The sequence below is a fragment of the Oncorhynchus gorbuscha genome, linkage group LG03 (genome assembly GCF_021184085.1).
Source record: "Oncorhynchus gorbuscha isolate QuinsamMale2020 ecotype Even-year linkage group LG03, OgorEven_v1.0, whole genome shotgun sequence".
Lineage (NCBI taxonomy): Eukaryota > Metazoa > Chordata > Actinopteri > Salmoniformes > Salmonidae > Oncorhynchus > Oncorhynchus gorbuscha.
This window is the reverse complement of record NC_060175.1, coordinates 23684614-23702955: the sequence shown is the minus strand read 5'-3', so window position 1 is coordinate 23702955 and position 18342 is coordinate 23684614. Positions and strand designations below refer to the sequence as shown.

The 18342-nt window shown below is 42.6% G+C and overlaps 1 protein-coding gene across 7 annotated transcripts in view; it reads left to right on the top strand.

Moving 5' to 3' along the window:
* Positions 1-18342, top strand: part of LOC124028940 (plasma membrane calcium-transporting ATPase 1-like) — a 176117-nt gene that overhangs the window by 126392 nt on the left and 31383 nt on the right. For all 7 annotated transcript variants that reach the window (XM_046340867.1, XM_046340855.1, XM_046340835.1 and 4 more), the window contains one exon: positions 15082-15264. In XM_046340867.1, the coding sequence (XP_046196823.1) occupies positions 15082-15264 (183 nt within the window). The remainder of the gene's footprint in view (positions 1-15081; positions 15265-18342) is intronic.

The following is an 18342-nucleotide window of genomic DNA, read 5'->3' as shown; positions in this document are numbered from 1 at the left end:
CGGAAAACACCATCCAACCTGGAACTGAGCGAATAATGCTTAGTCTGAAGCTATTTTTAACTTTCTAAAGCCAGAAGAAAAATACATTACAATTATAATACATTACAATACACAGTGATATATTTGACTTGATAAGGCCTGAATGCTAAGACTACCAGGCTTGCTCGGACATAGAGATACAGCTTCAAATGCAGTACCCTCTGTATGTAAAGAATAATAAGACATGAAAAGAGTGAAAAATGAAGCTCCTTATGTAAAATCAAGAGACTTTTTGTTGACTTTTATACAAATTTGAACATAAGCAACTTTATCTTGCTTTCTTCTTTATCTTCTCCCTTGAGAAAGATACACCCACCCCGAGCAGGTCAGACCAGACCTCTTCATTATATAACCCCACAGACGAGCAACCCTAAGCGGAATGTCAACTTCCCAGCACTCCTCGTTGAAATGAGGGATAAATTCACTCAGCTGGAGGTAAGGCAGGTGGAGCTAGAAGAGCAGGTGATTACACCCCAGTCAGCACAGACTCAGACAACAGTCCAGCACAACAACACCCCCTTAACCAGACCTGGAGAGCTGGAGGTGGAGAGAGACATATCTGCACTCTGGACTGTAGTGAGACAACATCTACAAGAGAAAGAGCAGGAGCAGAAGAAGAACAGTGCACTAGAGAACAGAGCACTAGAGGAAAGGATCAGACTGCTGGTGAGGGTGATGTCGTGTGACAGAGAACAACCCATTAGAGAGGTGGCCACCCCTGCAGAAAAGCGAGCAGAACAGTCCACCTCAGCTCCCAACAAAAGTCTTGATACCACAGCAGAACAGTCCACCGCAGACCCTGACCATGTCGACAGCACAGCATGACAGACAAATGAAGAACCCCAAGTCCAGGGGATCCCGCCACCCTGAGAGCCCTTCTGACAACCCCCCCACACCCAATAAGGACATACACAAGACACAGATTGTACTCAAATGGAAAATGTATACATGAAAAAACCATTTTCCCAAACACAGCGTCTAAACTCTGGTGTTCAAACACCCAGCGCGCCCTAGACCAGCTGTCTGAGGACCAACTAGGGTCAACCAGCCACAAAATACTGCACACAGGCACAAACAACCTGAGAACACAGCAGAAAATGGTGGCCACAGCACTCAAGGGAGTGATAGAAAAAGCTTCTTCTACTTCCCCAACGCACAAGTGGTTATCTCCACCTTGCTACCACGAAAATACTTCCACCCTGCTACCATACAGCGGGTAAACGCAAGTATTTCCTGTGACCGTGCCTCAAAAACAAATATGTTCCTGGCCCACCACTCCACCCTGGACTTGAACAGCCTTTATGACCAGGTCCACCTATACAAGGCAGCAGTGCCCACCTTCACCCGGATCCTAAAGGACATCGCTCTCAAACGCATGTGTGCAAGTCACACATGCGACCTGGTCATGAGCAGGAAAACAGGCCCAACCCCCACTCTTACACTAGCCCAAGCCAATGGCACTTTCCAGATTCTCAGCAGGCTCTGCTCACACTTACTGGCCTGAGGCCAAACTACACGACCAACAACATTGGACACTTTATGGAACACAAAGCCTTCACTATCTCTTATTGGAATATCCAAGGCCTGGAGTCATCTGCCTTTGGCCTAAAGAGCAGGAACCTGGACTTCACCAAATAAATCAGAAATACAGACATTGTCATCCTACTAGAACCATGGTATAGAGGAGACTGGCCCACTGGTTGCCCTCTAGGGTACAGAGAACTGGTAGTCCAATCCACCAAACTACCAGGTGTGAAACAGGGAGGGGACTCAGGGGGTATGCTAATTTAGTATAGAGCAGACTTAACTCACTCTATTAAAGTAATCAAAACAGGAACATTTTACATTTAGCTAAAAATTCAAAAGGAAATTATCTTAACAGAGAAAAATGTCCTCCCGTGTGCTACCTACAGTTGTGACCAAAAGTTTTGAGAATGACACAAATTTTAATTTTCACCAAGTCTGCAGCCTCAGTTTGTATGATGGCAATTTGGATATACTCCAGAATGTTATGAAGAGTGATCACAGGAATTGTAATTAATTGTGAAGTCCCTATTTGCCATGCAAATTAACTGAATCCCCAAAATATTTCCACTGCATTTCAGCCCTGCCACAAAAGGACTAGCTAACATCATGTCAGTGATCCTCTTGTTAACACAGGTGTGAGTATTGACGAGGACAAGGCTTGAGATCACGCTGTCATGCTGAGTGAGTTCGAATAACAGACTGGAAGCATCAAGTGGTGCTTGGAATCATTGTTCTTTCTCTGTCATCCATGGCACTGCAAGGAAACACGTGCCATCATCATTGCTTTGCACAAAAAGGGCTTCACAGGCAAGGATATTGCTGACAGTAAGTTTGCACCTAAATCAACCATTTATCGGCTCAAGAACTTCAAGGAGAGCAGTTCAATTGTTGCTTCAGGGCGCCCAAGAAAGTCCAGCCAGCGCCAGGACCGTCTGGCTGCGGGATCGGGGCACCACCAGGGGCACCACCAGTACAGAGCTTGCTCAGGACTGGCAGCAGGCAGGTGTGAGTGCATCTGCACGCACAGTGAGGCAAAGACTTTTGGAGGATGGCATGGTGTCAAGAAGGGCAGCAAAAAAACATCAGGGATTGACTGATATTTTGCAAAAGGTACTGCTGAGGACTGGGGTAAAGTCATTTTCTCTGAATCCGCTTTCTGATTGTTTGGGGCATCCGGAAAAAAGCTTGTCTGGAGAAGACAAGGTGAGCGCTGCCATCAGTCCTGTGTCATGCCAACAGTAAAGCATCCTGAGACCATTAGTGTGGGGTTGCTTCTAAGCCAAGGGAGTGGGCACACAGCCATGAATAAAGAATGGTACCAACGCATCCTCAGAGAGCAACTTCTCCCAACCATCCAGGAACAGTTTGGTGACGAATAATGCCTTTTCCAGCATGATGGAGCACCTTGCCATAAGGCAAAAGTGATAACTAAGTGGCTCGGGGAACAAAACATCAATATTTTGGGTCCATGGCCAGGAAACTCCCCAAACCTTAATCCCATTGAGAACTTGTGGTCAATCCTCAAGAGGCGGCTGGACAAACAAAAACCCACAAATTCTGTCAGGATGTGGCCCAGAAGTTAATTGATAGCATGCCAGGGCGGATTGCACAGGTCTTGAAAAAGAAGGGTCAATACTGCAAATATTGACTCTTTGCATCAACTTCATGTAATTGTCAATAATAGCCTTTGACACTTATGAAATTGTAACGGTGTTCGTCTGTTGTAAGAAGAGAGTCAGACCGAAATGCAGCGTAGTGGTTACTCATGACTTTAATGAAGGAAAACGGAACGATACATGAAATAACTCATAAATACAAAAACAACAAAACGGAACGTGAAACCTATTACAGCCTATCTGGTGAACACTACACAGAGACAGGAACAAACACCCACAAAATACAAAGCGAACTCAGGCTACCTAAATACGGTTCCCAATCCGAGACAACGAGAATCACCTGACTCCAATTGAGAACCGCCTCAGGCAGCCAAGCCTAACTAGACACACCCCTAATCATACACAATCCCAATGCTAATAAAACCCCAATACGAAACACAACATATAAACCCATGTCACACCCTGGCCTACCCAAACATATAACAAAAACACAAAATACAATGACCAAGGCGTGACAGTAATACTTGTAATTATACTTCAGTATTCCATAGTAACATCTGGCACAAATATCTAAAGACACTGAGGCAGCAGATTTGTGAAAAAATATATTTGTGTCATTCTCTAAATATTTAGTCACGTGTACTAGAATCCCCATACTTTAATGAAGACAGCTTCTCCATCTCCATCCTGGAGAGGGACATTCATATTTTCCAGCGCCGGGGACATGTATTAGTTTGTGGCAACCTAAATGCCAAAACCGTACAAGAACCTGACACCCTCAGCACACAGGGGGACAAACACGTGCCTGGAGATGACAGCATTCCCTCTCCCATGTGCCCCCCTAGGCACAACAATGACCACAAAAACAGATCACAACTCCTGCAGCTCTGTCGCACGCTGGGTATGTGCATAGTCAATGGTAGGCTTTGAGGGGACTCCTATGGTAGGTACACCTATAGCTCATCTCTTGGCAGTAGTACTGTAGACAACTTTATCACTGACCTCATCCCAGAGTCTCTCAGAGTGTTCAGTCAGCCCACTGAAACCCCTATCAGATCAGAGCAGAATCACAGTCTACTTGAACAGAACAATACTCAATCATGAGGCATCATAGCCAAAGGAACTGAGTAATATTAAGAAATGCTATAGATGGAAGGAATGTAGTGTGGAAACCTACCAAAAAACAATTAGGCAACATCAAATTCAATCACTTTTAGACAACTTCTAGGGACTAAACGTTCCACTGTAATAGTGAAGGTGTAAACTTGGCAGTAGAAAATCTAAACAGTATATTTGACCTCTCCGCTTCCCTATCAAATCTAAACATTTTAAACAGAAAACCGAAGAAAATTATCAACAATGACAAATGGTTTGATGAAGAATGCAAAACCCCCCAAAAAAACGAAATTGAGAAACCTGTCCAACCAAAAACATAAATCCTGAGTCTACGCCTTCACTAGGGTGAATCACTAAAACAATACAGAAATACACTACGGAAAAAGAAGGAACAGCACATCAGAAATCAGCTCAATGTAATTGAAGAATCCATAGACCATAACCACTGCTGGGAAAATTGGAAAACACTAAACAAACAACAACAAAAAGAGTTATCTGTCCAAAATGGAGATGTATGTGTCACGCCTTGGTCTTAGTATTTTGTGTTTTCAAAAAATTATTTGTTCAGGCCAGGGTGTGACATGGGTTTATTGTGTTGTCGTATTGGGGTTTTTGTAGGCATTGGGATTGTGGCTGATTAGGGGTGTGTCTAGCATAGGCTTGGCTGCCTGAGGCGGTTCTCAATCAGTGTCAGGTGATTCTCGTTATCTCTGATTGGGAACCATATTTAGGTAGACTGGGTTTCACTGTGTATTTTGTGGGTGATTGTTCCTGTCTCTGTGTTAGTTGTTCACCAGACAGGCTTGTATAGGTTTTCACGTTCCGTTTGTTGTTTTGTATTTATATAGTTATTTCATGTATCGTCAATTCTACATTAAAGAACATCAGTAACCACCACGCTGCATTTTGGTTTGACTCTCCTTCAACAAACGAACGCCGTTACAGTATGGGTAAACCACTTCTCCAATCATTTTGGCTTTATAACAATGAACAAACAGCAAAAACATATACATGATCAAATACACATCTTAGAATCAACTCTTAAAGATTACCAGAACCCACTGGATTCTCCAATTACCTTGAATGAACTACAAGACAAAATAAAAAATCTCCAACCCAAAAAGGTCTGTGGTGTTGATGGTATCCTCAATTAAACTATAAAATATACAGACAACAAATTCCAATTGGCTATACTTAAATTCTTTAACATCATCCTTAGCTCTGGCATCTTCCCCAATATTTGGAACCAAGGACTGATCACCCCAATCCACAAAAGTGGAGACATTTGACCCCAATAACTACTGTGGGATATGCGTTAACAACAACCTTGGGAAAAGCCTCTTCATTATCATTAACAGCAGATTTGTACATTTCCTCAGTGAAAACAATATACTGAATAAATGTCCAATTGGCTTTTTACCAAATTATCGTGTGACTGACCATGTATTCACCCTGCACACCCTAATTGACAAACAACCAAACAAACCAGAACAAAGGCAATGTCTTCCCATGCTTTGTTGATTTCAAAAAAGCCTTTGACTCAATTTGGCATGAGGGTCTGCTATTCAAGTTGATGGAAAGTGGTGTTGGGGAAAAACATACGACATTATGAAATCCATGTACACAAACAGCAAGTCTAAAGTTAAAATTGGCAACAAAAAAACATTTCTTTCCACAGGGCTGTGGGGTGAGAGAGGGTTGCAGCTTGAGCCCTACCCCCTTCGACATATGTATCAACAAATTTGTGAGGGCACTAGAACAGTCTACAGCACCTGGGTCCACCCTACTAGAATCTAAAAGTCAAATGTCTACTGTTTGCTGATGATCTGGTACTTCTGTCACCAACCATGGAGGGCCTACAGCAGCATCTAGATCTTCTGCACAGATTCTGCCAGACCTGGGCCCTGACAGTAAATCTCAGTAAGACCAAAATAATGGTGTTCCAAAAAAGGTCCAGTCGCCAGGACCACAAATACAAATTCCATCTAAACACTGTTGCCCTAGAGCACACAAAAAACTATACATACCTTGGCCTAAACATCAGTGCCACAGGTAACTTCCACAAAACTGTGAACGATCTGAGAGTCAAGGCAAGAAGGGCCTTCTATGCCAACAAAAGGAACATACATTTCAACATACCAATTAGGATCTATCTAAACATACTTGAGAATCAGTTATAGAACCCATTGCCCTTTATGGTTGTGAGGTCTGGGGTCCACTCGCCAACCAAGAATTCACAAAATGGGACAAACACCAAATTGAGACTGTATTCAGAATTCTGCAAAATTATCCTCTGTGTACAACCTAAAACACCAAATAATGCACGCAGAGCAGAATTATGCAGATACCTGCTAATTATCCAAATCCAAAAAACACCCATTAAATTCTACAACCACCTAAAAGGAAGCGATTCCCAAACTTTCCATAACAAAGCCATCACCTACAGAAAGATGAACCTGGAGAAGAGTCCCTTAAGCAAGCTCGTCCTGTAGCTCTGCTCACAAGCACAAACCGACCCCACAGTGCCCCAGGACAGCAACGCAATTAGACCCAACCAAATCATGAGAAAACAAAAAGATAATTACTTGACACATTGGACAGAATTCAAAAAAAATAAAGCAAACTAGAATGCCAACCAAGAATGGCCGTAAACAGAGAGTACACAGTGACAGAATACCTGACCACCGTGACTGACCCAAACTTAAGGAAATCTTTGACTATGTACAGACTCAGTGAGCATAGCCTTGCTATTGAGAAAGGCCACTGTAGGCAGACCTGGCTCTCAAGAGAAGACAGGCTATGTGCACACTGCCCACAAAATGAGGTGGAAACTGAGCTGCACTTCCTAACCTCCTGCCAAATGTATTACCATATTAGAGGCACATATTTCCCTCAGATAACACAGATCCACGAAGAATTCAAAAACAAACACTATTTTGAGAAACTCTCATATCTACTGGGTGAAATACCACAGTGTGCCATCACAGCAGCAATATTTGTGACCTGTTGCCACAAGAAAAGGGCAACCTGTGAAGAACAATCACCACTGTAAATACAACCCATATTTCTGTTTATTTATTTAACCATTTGCACATTGTTACAATACTGTATATATACATAATATAACATTTGAAATGTTTTTATTCCTTTGGAACTTCTGAGAGTGTAATGTTTACTGTTCATTTATTTCTTACTTTTGTTTATTATCTACCTCACTGGCATTGGCAATGTTAACATAAACTCAGCAACTAGAAACAATTGTCCTCTCACTGTCAACTGCGTTTATATTCAGCAAACTTAACATGTGTGAATATTTGTATGAACATAGTAAGATTCAACATCTGAGACATAAACTGAACAGGTTACACAGACATGTGACTAACAGAAATGGAATAATCTGTCCCTGAACAAGGGGGGGATCAAAATCAAAAGTAACAATCAGTATCTGGTGTGGCCACCAGCTGCATTAACCTCTTCAGTCTACCCTCTACTTTTTCGAACATTCTGTTAAAAATCGTGCAACATTTCAGCGCCCTGCTACTCATGCCAGGAATATAGTATATGCATATGATTAGTATGTGTGGATAGAAAACACTCAGACGTTTATAAAACTGGTTAAATCACGGCTGTGACTTTAACAGAGCGTGAGTTTCATCGAATAGCGCAGGAAAACCTGATCACTGAAAATGGAAATAAATATCCTTGCGCTTACTTCCAGGAATTGTTCAAAGTGAACCGAATTACATGAGACCGAGGTTTCAGCGCCTACAGCTACCACACGTTGTCTAGAGTCTTGTCATTTGATTCGCAATTGATTCTTGGTCCGACCGGATGTTTTGGTCGAGCTCTCTCCTCCTGATGAATTTTATCGCTTATTAACGTGTACTAATACCTACAGTTGCATTACAAAAGTATTTTGAAGTGTTTTGTGAAAGTTTATCGTCGACTTTTTGAATTAAAAAAATGACGTTACGTTATGAAACGCTATTTTTTTCCATTTATCATACAGTCTACATAGAACGATATCTAGGCTATATATGGACCGATTTAATCGGAAAAAAATACCCAATAGTGATTATGGGACATCTAGGAGTGCCAACAAAGAAGATGGTCAAAGGTAATGAATGTTTTATATTTTATTGTGCGGTTTGTGTAGCGCCGAATATGCTAATTATTTTGTTTACGTCCCCTGCGGGTCTTTTGTGGTGTTACATGCTATCAGATAATAGCTTCTTATGCTTTCGCCGAAAAGCATTTTAAAAATCTAAATTGTTGCCTGGATTCACAACAAGTGTAGCTTTAATTCAATACCCTGCATGTGTATTTTAATGAACGTTTGAGTTTTAACTAATACTATTAGCATTTAGCGTAGCGCATTTGCATTTCCAGAGCTCTAGATGGGACGCCTGCGTGCCAGGTAGGAGCAAGTGGTTTTAAGTACCGCAGTGCATCTCCTCCTCAAGGACTGCACCAGATTTTCCAGTTCTTGCTGTTAGATATTACCTAACTCTTCCACCAAAGCACCTGCAAGTTCCCAGACATTTCTGGGGGGAATGGTCATAGCCCTCAACCTCTGATACAACAGGTCCCAGATGTGCTCAATGAGATTGAGATCCAGGCTCTTCGCTGGCCATGGCAAAACACTGACATTCCTGTCTTGCAGGAAATCACGTACAGAATGAACAATCTGGCTGGTGGCATTGTCATGCTGGAGGGTCATGTCAGGATGAGCCTGCAGGAAGGGTACCACGTGAGGGAGGAGGATGTCTTCCCTGTAACGCACAATGTTGAGATTGCCTGCAATGACAACAAGCTCAGTCCGATGATGCTGTGACACACCGCCCCAGACCATGACGGACCCTCCACCTCCAAATTTATCCCGCTCCAGAGTACAGGCCGCTAACGCTAATTCCTTTGTCTAAAAAGGCAAATCTGACCATCACCCCCAGTGAGACAAAACCACGACTCGTCAGCGAAGCGCACTTTTTGCCAGTCCTGTCTGGTCCAGCGGTGGGTTTGTGCCCATAGGCGACGTAGTTGCTGGTGATGTCTGGTGAGGACCTGCCTTACATACAACAGGCCTACAAGTCCTCAGTCCAGCCTCTCTCAGCCTATTGCGGACAGTCTGAGCACTGATGGAGGGATTGTGCGTTCCTGGTGTAACTCGGGCAGTTGTTGTTGCAATCCTGTACCTGTTCCACAGGTGTGATGTTCGGATGTACCGATCCTGTGCAGGTGTTACACGTAGTCTGCCACTGCGAGGACGATCAACTGCCCGTCCTGTCTCCCTGTAGCTCTGTCTTAGGCATCTCACAATATGGACATTGCAATTTACTGCCCTGGCCTCATGCCTCCTTGCAGCATGCCTAAGGCATGTTCACGCAGATGAGCAGGGGACCCTGGGCATATTTATTTTGGTGTTTTTCAGAGTCAGTAGAAAGGCCTCTTTAGTTTCCTAAGTTTTCATAACTGTGTCTTAACAACCGTTCCACATGTGCATGTTTATTAATATGGTTCATTGAACAAGCATGGGAAACAGTGTTTAAAACCTTTACAATGAAGATCTGTGAAGTTATTTGGATATTTCACAAATTATATTTGAAAGACATGGTCCTGAAAAAGGGACATTTTTTTGCTGATTTTGTTTCACATGCGAATAAAGCCTGTTGAATTGAATTGATAGAGATCTCTATAAACCAGGTAGAACAACCTACTGTCAGTCTCCCTGTATCAACCTATAACATTACATCTAGGATGATGGCCTCCAGTGAGTGTGTGTGCGGTTGTGTGTGTGGGTGTCTTTGACAGCATAACCATTCAGAGGTGACTAAATGAATCATGAGTCATCATGACTTGTTACATAAGTGTCCCATGTGTGAAATGCAGACGAGAACATAACACACACACATCAGTATCTATACCTCCACTCCAAGGAATAGTACAGCAAGGGAGTTTATTTACCTTCCTTCTCCCGACAACACAGTTTGTTTTATCCAATGCACTATATAGGGCATAGGGTGATATTTGGGCTGCAGCCTCAGTCTGTTGGGTTTAGTGCTGGGGTATGCTGGTTAGGCAACTGTCTGCTTAGCCAATCCAGGTCTTCGTAAGAGTCACATGAGGAAAAACTGGCAAACAGAATTAAGAAGAACTATTAAATGGAAAGTCCTCAAATCAATTAAAATTGTATTTGTCAAATGTGCGGAATACCGTGAAATGCTTACTTACAAGTCGTTAACCAACAATGCAGTTTTAAGAAAATTGAGTTAAGAAAAAATATATAATTACAATAATGTACAGGGGGTACCGGTACTGAGTCAATATGCAGAGGTACAGGTTAGTTGAGGTAATATAAATGTAGGTAGGGGTAAAGTGACTATGCATAGGTAATAAATGGTGAGTAGCAGCAGTGTAAAAACAAAGAGGGGGAGGGGTGTCAATTCAAATAGTCCGGCTGGCTATTTGAATAATTGTTCAGTAGTCTTGGCGCTCCGGTACTGGTTTCCGTGCGGGAACAGAGAGAACAGTCTATGACTTAGTTGACTGGAGTCTTCGAAAAAATTGGGCCTTCCTCAGACACGCCTAGTATATAGGTCCTGGATGGTAGGAAGCTTGGCCCCAGTGATGTACTTTTTTTTTTTTATGTACTGGGTCATTCGCATGTACTGGGCCTTACGATCGCATGCCGAGCAGTTTCCATACCAGGCAACCGGTCAGGATGCCCTCGATGGTGCAGCTGTATATCTTTTTGAGGATCTGGGGACCCATGCCAAATCGCTCCACTACTGCCCCGTCGATGTGAATGGGGGTGTGTTCAGGCCTCCTTTTTCTGTAGTCCACGATCATCTCCTTTGTCTTGCTCACATTGAGGAAGAGACACTGCCAGGTCTCTGACCTCCTCCCTTTAGGCTGTCTCATCATTGTCGGTGACCAGGCCTACCACCGTTGTGTCGTCAGCAAACTTAATGAAGGTGTTGGAGTCATGCTTGGCCATGCAGTCACGGGGGAACAGGGAGTACAGGAGGGGGACTAAGCATGCTCGCCTGAGGGGCCCCCTTATTGAGGATCAGCATGGAAGATGAGTTGTTGCCTACCCTTACCACCTGTGGGCGGCCTGCCAGGAAGTCCAAGATTTAGGCAGGTTGCCTTCGCTTCCTTGGGCACAGGGACTATGGTGGTCTGCTTGAAACATGTAGGTACTAAAGACTCGGTCAGGGATAAAATGTCAGTGAGGGCACTTGCCAGTTGGTCCATGCATGCTCTGAGTACACATCCTGGTAATCCGTTTGGCCCTGCGGCCTTGTGAATGTTGACCTGTTTAAATATCTTGCTCACATTGGCTATGGAGAGCGTGATAACAGCTGGTGCTCTCATGCATGCTTCAGTGTTGCTTGCCTTAAAACGAGCTTAAAAGGCATTTAGCCCACCTGGTAGGCTCGCGTCACTGGGTAGCTCGCGTCACTGGGTAGCTCGCGACTGGGTTTGTAGTCCGTAATACTTTGCAAGCCCTGCCACATCCGACGAGCGTCAGAGCCAGTGGAGCAGGATTCACCCTTAGTCCTGTATTGACGCTTTACCTGTTTGATTGTTCGTCTGAGGGCATAGCGAGATTTCTTCTAAGCATTCAGATTAGTGTGCCACTCCTTGAAAGCGGCAGCTCTAGCCTTTAACTCAATGCGGATTTTGGCTGTAATCCATGGCTTCTGGTTGGGATTTGTACGTACGGTCACTGTGGGGACGACGTCGTCAATGCACATATTGATGAAGCTGGTGACAGAGGTGGTATACTCCTCAATGCCATTTGATGAATCCTGGAACATTTCTCAGTCTGTGCTAGAAAAACAGTCCTGTCACGTAGCATCCAAGTCATCTGACAACTTCCGTATTGAGCTAGTCACTGGCACTTCGTGCTTCAGTTTTTGCTTGTAAGCAGGAATCAGGAGGATATAGGGCAAGAGAAAGATATGTACACGTCTCTGTGTGTGGAGTAAAGGTGGTCTAGAGTTTTTTCCCCTCTGGTTGCACATGTGACAGCACCACTTCTGGATGAGCATTTTCTTGTTTGCTTATGACCTTATACAGCTCGTTGAGTGAGTTCTTAGTGCCAGCATCGGTTTGTGGTGGTAAATAGACGGCTACGAAAAATATTGCTGAAAACTCTCTTGGTAGATAGTGTGGTCTACAGCTCATCATGGGGTACTCTACCTCAGGCGAGCAATACCGTGAGACTACCTTAATATTAGACAGCAGTTATTGATAAATAACGTATGTATATCTCCATGCTCGCAACACCATAGGATAACAGACATTTAATAGGATCTCTGTGTTCAATCCTGACTTTAGTCTGGGCCTGAGAAATGACCTTGCATTAACTTCAGATCCTGAAGGGAATTGGTAAGGCAAACTAATCACTGGGCTAACAAGAGGGCATGGACTGAATTAACTCATTTCAATCCATGAATTGAATGATGAGTTAGTGAACCGATTATTATATTAATAACCAAGTTATTAATGCCTGCCAAGAAATATGATAGGAGAAAAAAAACACTGGCACTTTTACATATAGATCAGACGAGGTGTTAATTTCAGGTCAGAGCTCTTTAAAATAGTATAGTACTGCAGAGCTGTGTGTGTGTGTGCTTGCTTGTGTGTATGGGAGTTTTTGAAAGCATAATATTTCAGAGGTAACTAAGTTAATTAGTAGTATTGTTTTATTAGGTTCCCCATTAGCTACTGCTAAAGCATTACATAGGTGTACCGTGTTCGAAATGCAGACAAGAGAACCTAACATACACACAGCCCCACATTACCATAGTATCTATACGTCCACGCTGAGGAAAGGTACAGCAAGAAAGTTTGCCATCATTTTATTGACACCTCAATTTATTTTAGGATGCATCCCAAATGGCACCCTGTGTTAGAGCCGATTTGGACATATTTGTATAAAAGACCGAACATATGGAGCTCCATGTATATTTGTGTAAATATATTAAATATTAATGTAAATGATTTGTTGTTAGTGTAACTCAGCCATTTGGCCCCCCCTCTTGCCTGTTCATTGTATTGTGGTAATTGTGTTAGGATAAAGGCAGGAAGTTGGGCCTTCGGGAGGGAGAGTCCTTGCTAGATGCGGGAGCGGTATAGTTTTTTGACCATACAGACATACAGACATACAGACATATAGACATACAGGTCATAATATGTATTTTCCATATCAAGTATTTTGTGCTTTAAGTTGATTGGAGACTCATTTATTTGTTAGATATAAGAAGAATAAACATTTTTGTTGCACCATATCCCTGGATGTCGTTGAATGTTTGGCCGTTTGGAAACCTTGACTGTGGACTGTATGCGTACCAAACAACCCCGCTTCAGGCTTGGGCAGTGGCTATGGTAAAGACGAAAGAAAGCCACTACACCCTGTTCCCTCTCTATGTGGTGCACTATATAGGGAATAGTGTGACATTTGGTATGTAACCTCAGTTCGTTGGGTTCAGTGTTGGAGCATTCTGGTTTGTCAACTCTCTGCTCAGCCAATCCAGGCCTTAGAAACATTCACATGAGGACAAACTGATTGGCATCCCACATAATTAAATAGTCATGAATATGTATCTCTATTCAACACCATAGAATTATAGTCATTTGATAAGATCTCTGTATTCACTTCAGATCCTGAAAAGAATTGATAAGGTGAACTAATCACTGATAGAACTACAGGGCGTGGACTGAATTAATTAATTTTGAATGAATTTAATTGAATTATGAGTTAGTGAACCGATATAAGCTCACATGAAGAGTTATTAATGCCTGTAATAGCCTGTATATCAGATGAGGTGTTCATTTCAGGTCAGAGCTCTTTAATAGTGTACTGCAGACATAGAATTATGAATACTAGAATGGACATAAACCTTCTTATGATGGTATAAAAGGTCCTCCCTATTCTACCTTTATTGTTTGTCTATGGAGATTGCATGGCTGTGTGCTCAATTTTATACACCTGTCAACAACGGGTGTGGCTGAAATAGCCAAATCCACTAACCTTTATATGTGGATACCCCTTCAAATTAGTGAATTCGGCTAGTTCAGCCATAGAACCCTGACCTCATGATTTTATAATGAGATGTTCGACAAGAAGTGTCTACATACTTTTGGTCATATAGTGTTTGTGTGTAATATATATTATTGAAGTCGGAAGTTTACAAACACCTTAGCCAAATGCATTTAAACTCCGTTTTTTACAATTCCTGACATTTAATCGTGGTAAAAATTCCCTGTTTTAGGTCAGTTAGGATCACCACTTTATTTTAAGAACGTGAAATGTCAGAATAATTGTAGAGAGAATGATTTATTTAAGCTTTTATTTCTTTCATCACATTCCCAGCGGGTCAGAAGTTTACATACACTCAATTAGTATTTGTTAGCATTGCCTTTTAAATTGTTTAACTTGGGTCAAACGTTTTCGGGTAGCCTTCCACAAGCTTCCCACAATAAATTGGGTGAATTTTGGCCCATTCCTCCTGACAGAGCTGGTGTAACTGAGTCAGGTTTGTAGACCTCCTTGCTCTCACACTCTTTTTCAGTTCTGCCCAAAAATGTTCTATATATATATATATATATATATATTCAGCCACAGAACCCTGACCCCATGATTACTAAACACACAGTGGAAGTGGGATGTTTACATACACTTAGGTTAGAGTCATTAAAACTTGTTTTTCAACCACTCCACAAAAAATAAAAAAAAGATATAGAAAGCTCCTCATGGTGTCTCTCTCTCCTCCAGCTGATCTCAGCCATCCCCACCCACCACCTGAAGTTCCTAAAGGAGGCTGGCCACGGAACCCATAAGGAGGATGTCCCCGAAAACGAGATGAACGAGGGGGACGATGAGATCGACCACGCTGAGATGGAGCTCCGTAGGGGTCAGGTCCTCTGGTTCAGGGGCCTCAACCGCATCCAGACTCAGGTATGCACTGGGGGGGTCCTCAAATACCATTACCTGCTCTCGCCTTAGCAGGTTCCCCCATCTCTCCCTCTATCTTCCTCGCTTTCTTCCAGTCCTGTCCAGGGGTTTCACAGGTATACTGTAGGAGGAGAAGAACATCTAAATGGTGTTGAGAGCATTGGGTACTCCTCTCCCTTTCTCTATCCCTCCCTCCCTCCCTCTCCCCCATCTCCCCATCCATCCCTCCCTCCCTCTCCTCAGGCTTTTCAGAAAAAAAAGTAAACAGGGGAGAAGACCTACAGAAGGACTTCAAGACCATAAGAGCAGAGATACCCCCTCTTGAGGAGCGGTCTGTTCTCTAGGTGTAGTGGTCCTTTCAAATAGATGAAGAGGACCTCTTTCTTTTACCATGACTGTTTTGATAACTGTTACTGGACTTTTCTTGGTATATATGTATATGTGTTTATGTTTATACCACAGCATTGTTGGTTAGTCGTTTCTGATTGGCTGGGAGGGCATTCTAGAATAGACATTAAAACCAGATAACAGGATAGTTGGAAAATATATTGGGTTAATTGGAAAAGATATCGAGACACATTGAAATCGTGACGCAGTATCCGCCTACACATGCAGAAAGTTACAGAAATCTAAACCAACAACCACACAAACTGACATTGGATACATTGTAAACACAAGTCCAATAACGAAAAAAAACCTTGATTTGTTTTTGCATAGACATCTTTTTTTTGGAGCATCTGATGATCTAACGTGGTGAGTGATGAACATGGTTTTCTCTGGTCCCCTCTGCCACTAAAGCTGTAAAATCCTCCCACATGTTTTTAGTTTCTCCAGATGTTTTTAGCAACTGATGTTTTAGAATTTGGTTGTCATATTGGAAGGTTTGCTAACAACAAACTATTTAGATATCTTCTACCCTAGTGTTTTATATGCAATGTGATCTCCTTGCAATTAACAGTCCGTGTTGATGAGTGTCCTGATGAGAAGGCAAACTGTTCAAGCTATGGCAGGAAAAATCGGCCATTATCAGCTCATTGTTATGGATCTTTCGAAATGGCAATAGAAAACAGCTATTTTGCTGTTATTCTGGCTGCAGAGGTTGTGCCTGTGTTATCTGTAGCTAGCTGGCTAGTTGGCAAGCAAGGGATAAGAACATTGCCAGCAGGCAAGGCAACAGAACATAAAGAACGAATGACTAGGTTGTGTCCGTAAATATCAAACTAATCGAACGAACAACTGGGTCACGTCTAGCAATTCCATGATTTGTGTGCGTGAGTGGGTGTGTATTTTGTGTGCGTGTATATATACAGTACCAGTCAAAAGTCTAGACACCTCTGGACATACTCGTAGTGAAATAATTTAAATAAAGAAAAACCCTTGAATGAGTAACGTAAACTCACCCCATTCCGTACAAATGTGCGCAACCGCAACATTCAAACGAGGCTACAAAGAAAACGAATGGGACTATGTTGACGTCAAAATCGGGGGTGTGAACTAGGTTTCTATTCAAGCGTTGGTCGACATGGTAATGGCTCTATAGTATTGGAGAAAATTTTAAAAAACGGACCCTCAGTTACATCGGGATGTGTCATGTCCTAACGTTCAGCACTCATAAAGCAACTATTTCTGTCTTACAATCTCTCTCCACCAGGTGTAGCACTTATCTCATCCTTTAAAAACAAGAAATGGACAGTGACGGGGATAAGGGGGGGATACCTAGTCATTTTTTTCGTCATCATTGCATGCAATCATTATTCTCAAAGCCGCTGTTTACTTCTAATATCACTTTAGCACCGCCCTAAAAACCAGATTCAAATTCGACAAACCTTCAAATAGGTATGTAATGATACATTATATAAACTCTTTATAGTGTTTTATTTACATTTTAGAGGCGATAAGGTCATAAATTGGACAGATTGAGTGAAAAAAAGCAATTTCCCCACAACATCTCTCCTTCTCACTATCACGTATTAGATTCACTTCCCCACCCGCCATTTTTAAAAAGACCCGACGGGGCTCATTGCCTGCTTGAATTATGCAGAAACAGGCAGCGTTTAGGTCATGTAATTGATTCTGTTGGAAAGGGGAGAAATTGTGCTTTACAATGGTATTGACATTACAGTTGATCTGGAAGTATTATGTTTTTGGGGCGCTAAAATAAGGGCAGTTGTACGGACCAAGGCGATGTAAGAGTTTACGTGAGTTTACGTTAGGTGTCCAAACTTTTGATTGGTACTGTATGTATTTTTTTAGAAGATCTTACATGGTGCTGGTCTTATGTGGTTGTTTCAGACTCCCTGTTTGAATGCAGTCATTCTAAGTCTCTCTGAGACTTAAGAGTTTAAAGTTTTCCCTAAATGACTGGAACGTAAATGTCTCTGCTGCTGTCTCCTGTGAAGACAGACATGTGGGTGTTGTTGTCTGAGGGAAATGCGGCCTCATGACAACGTGACAATGGGACTGTGACACACGGTCTGATGGATCTGGTTTGATTTCCTGTCAGTGTCACCTCTGTTCGGTGTCTTCTGTCTGTAACATGTCACCACCTACGGGATACAGTAATTATATATCAGTAAATCCTACAATAGTGGTTTGGGAGTCAGGATCCAGATAATATATCAGAGGGAGATGAGAAACCAGGAGCCGTATGAATCAAACATTGCCGGGTAGGAGTGCTGGTCTAGGATCAGTTCTGCCTTTTTGATCACAATTAATATGTTCATACGGATAGAGGGGAGCTCATCCTAGATCAGCGCTCGTACTCTGAGATGCTTTGTCAGTATGGGCCCTGGGATGTAAGCTGCTGTTTGTCAGTAGCTCTGGGTCTTACTGGGGGAGTGGAAATACTGCCTGGTCGCTTATAGACTCTGACACACTGGACGCTAGCCTGGGGACAGAGAGGCACTACCCACCAACACAGCTAGACACATCTCTATATAATCTAATGGAGAGAGTTGTAATGGATGACTTTCAGTCTCGCTCTCTCTCTTTCTCTCTTTCTTTCTTTCTTCCTCCCCTCCAGAGACTAATCAAATAGAGCTTTTCACCAGGTCTCCAAATGCTTTATGTAGTGGGACACAC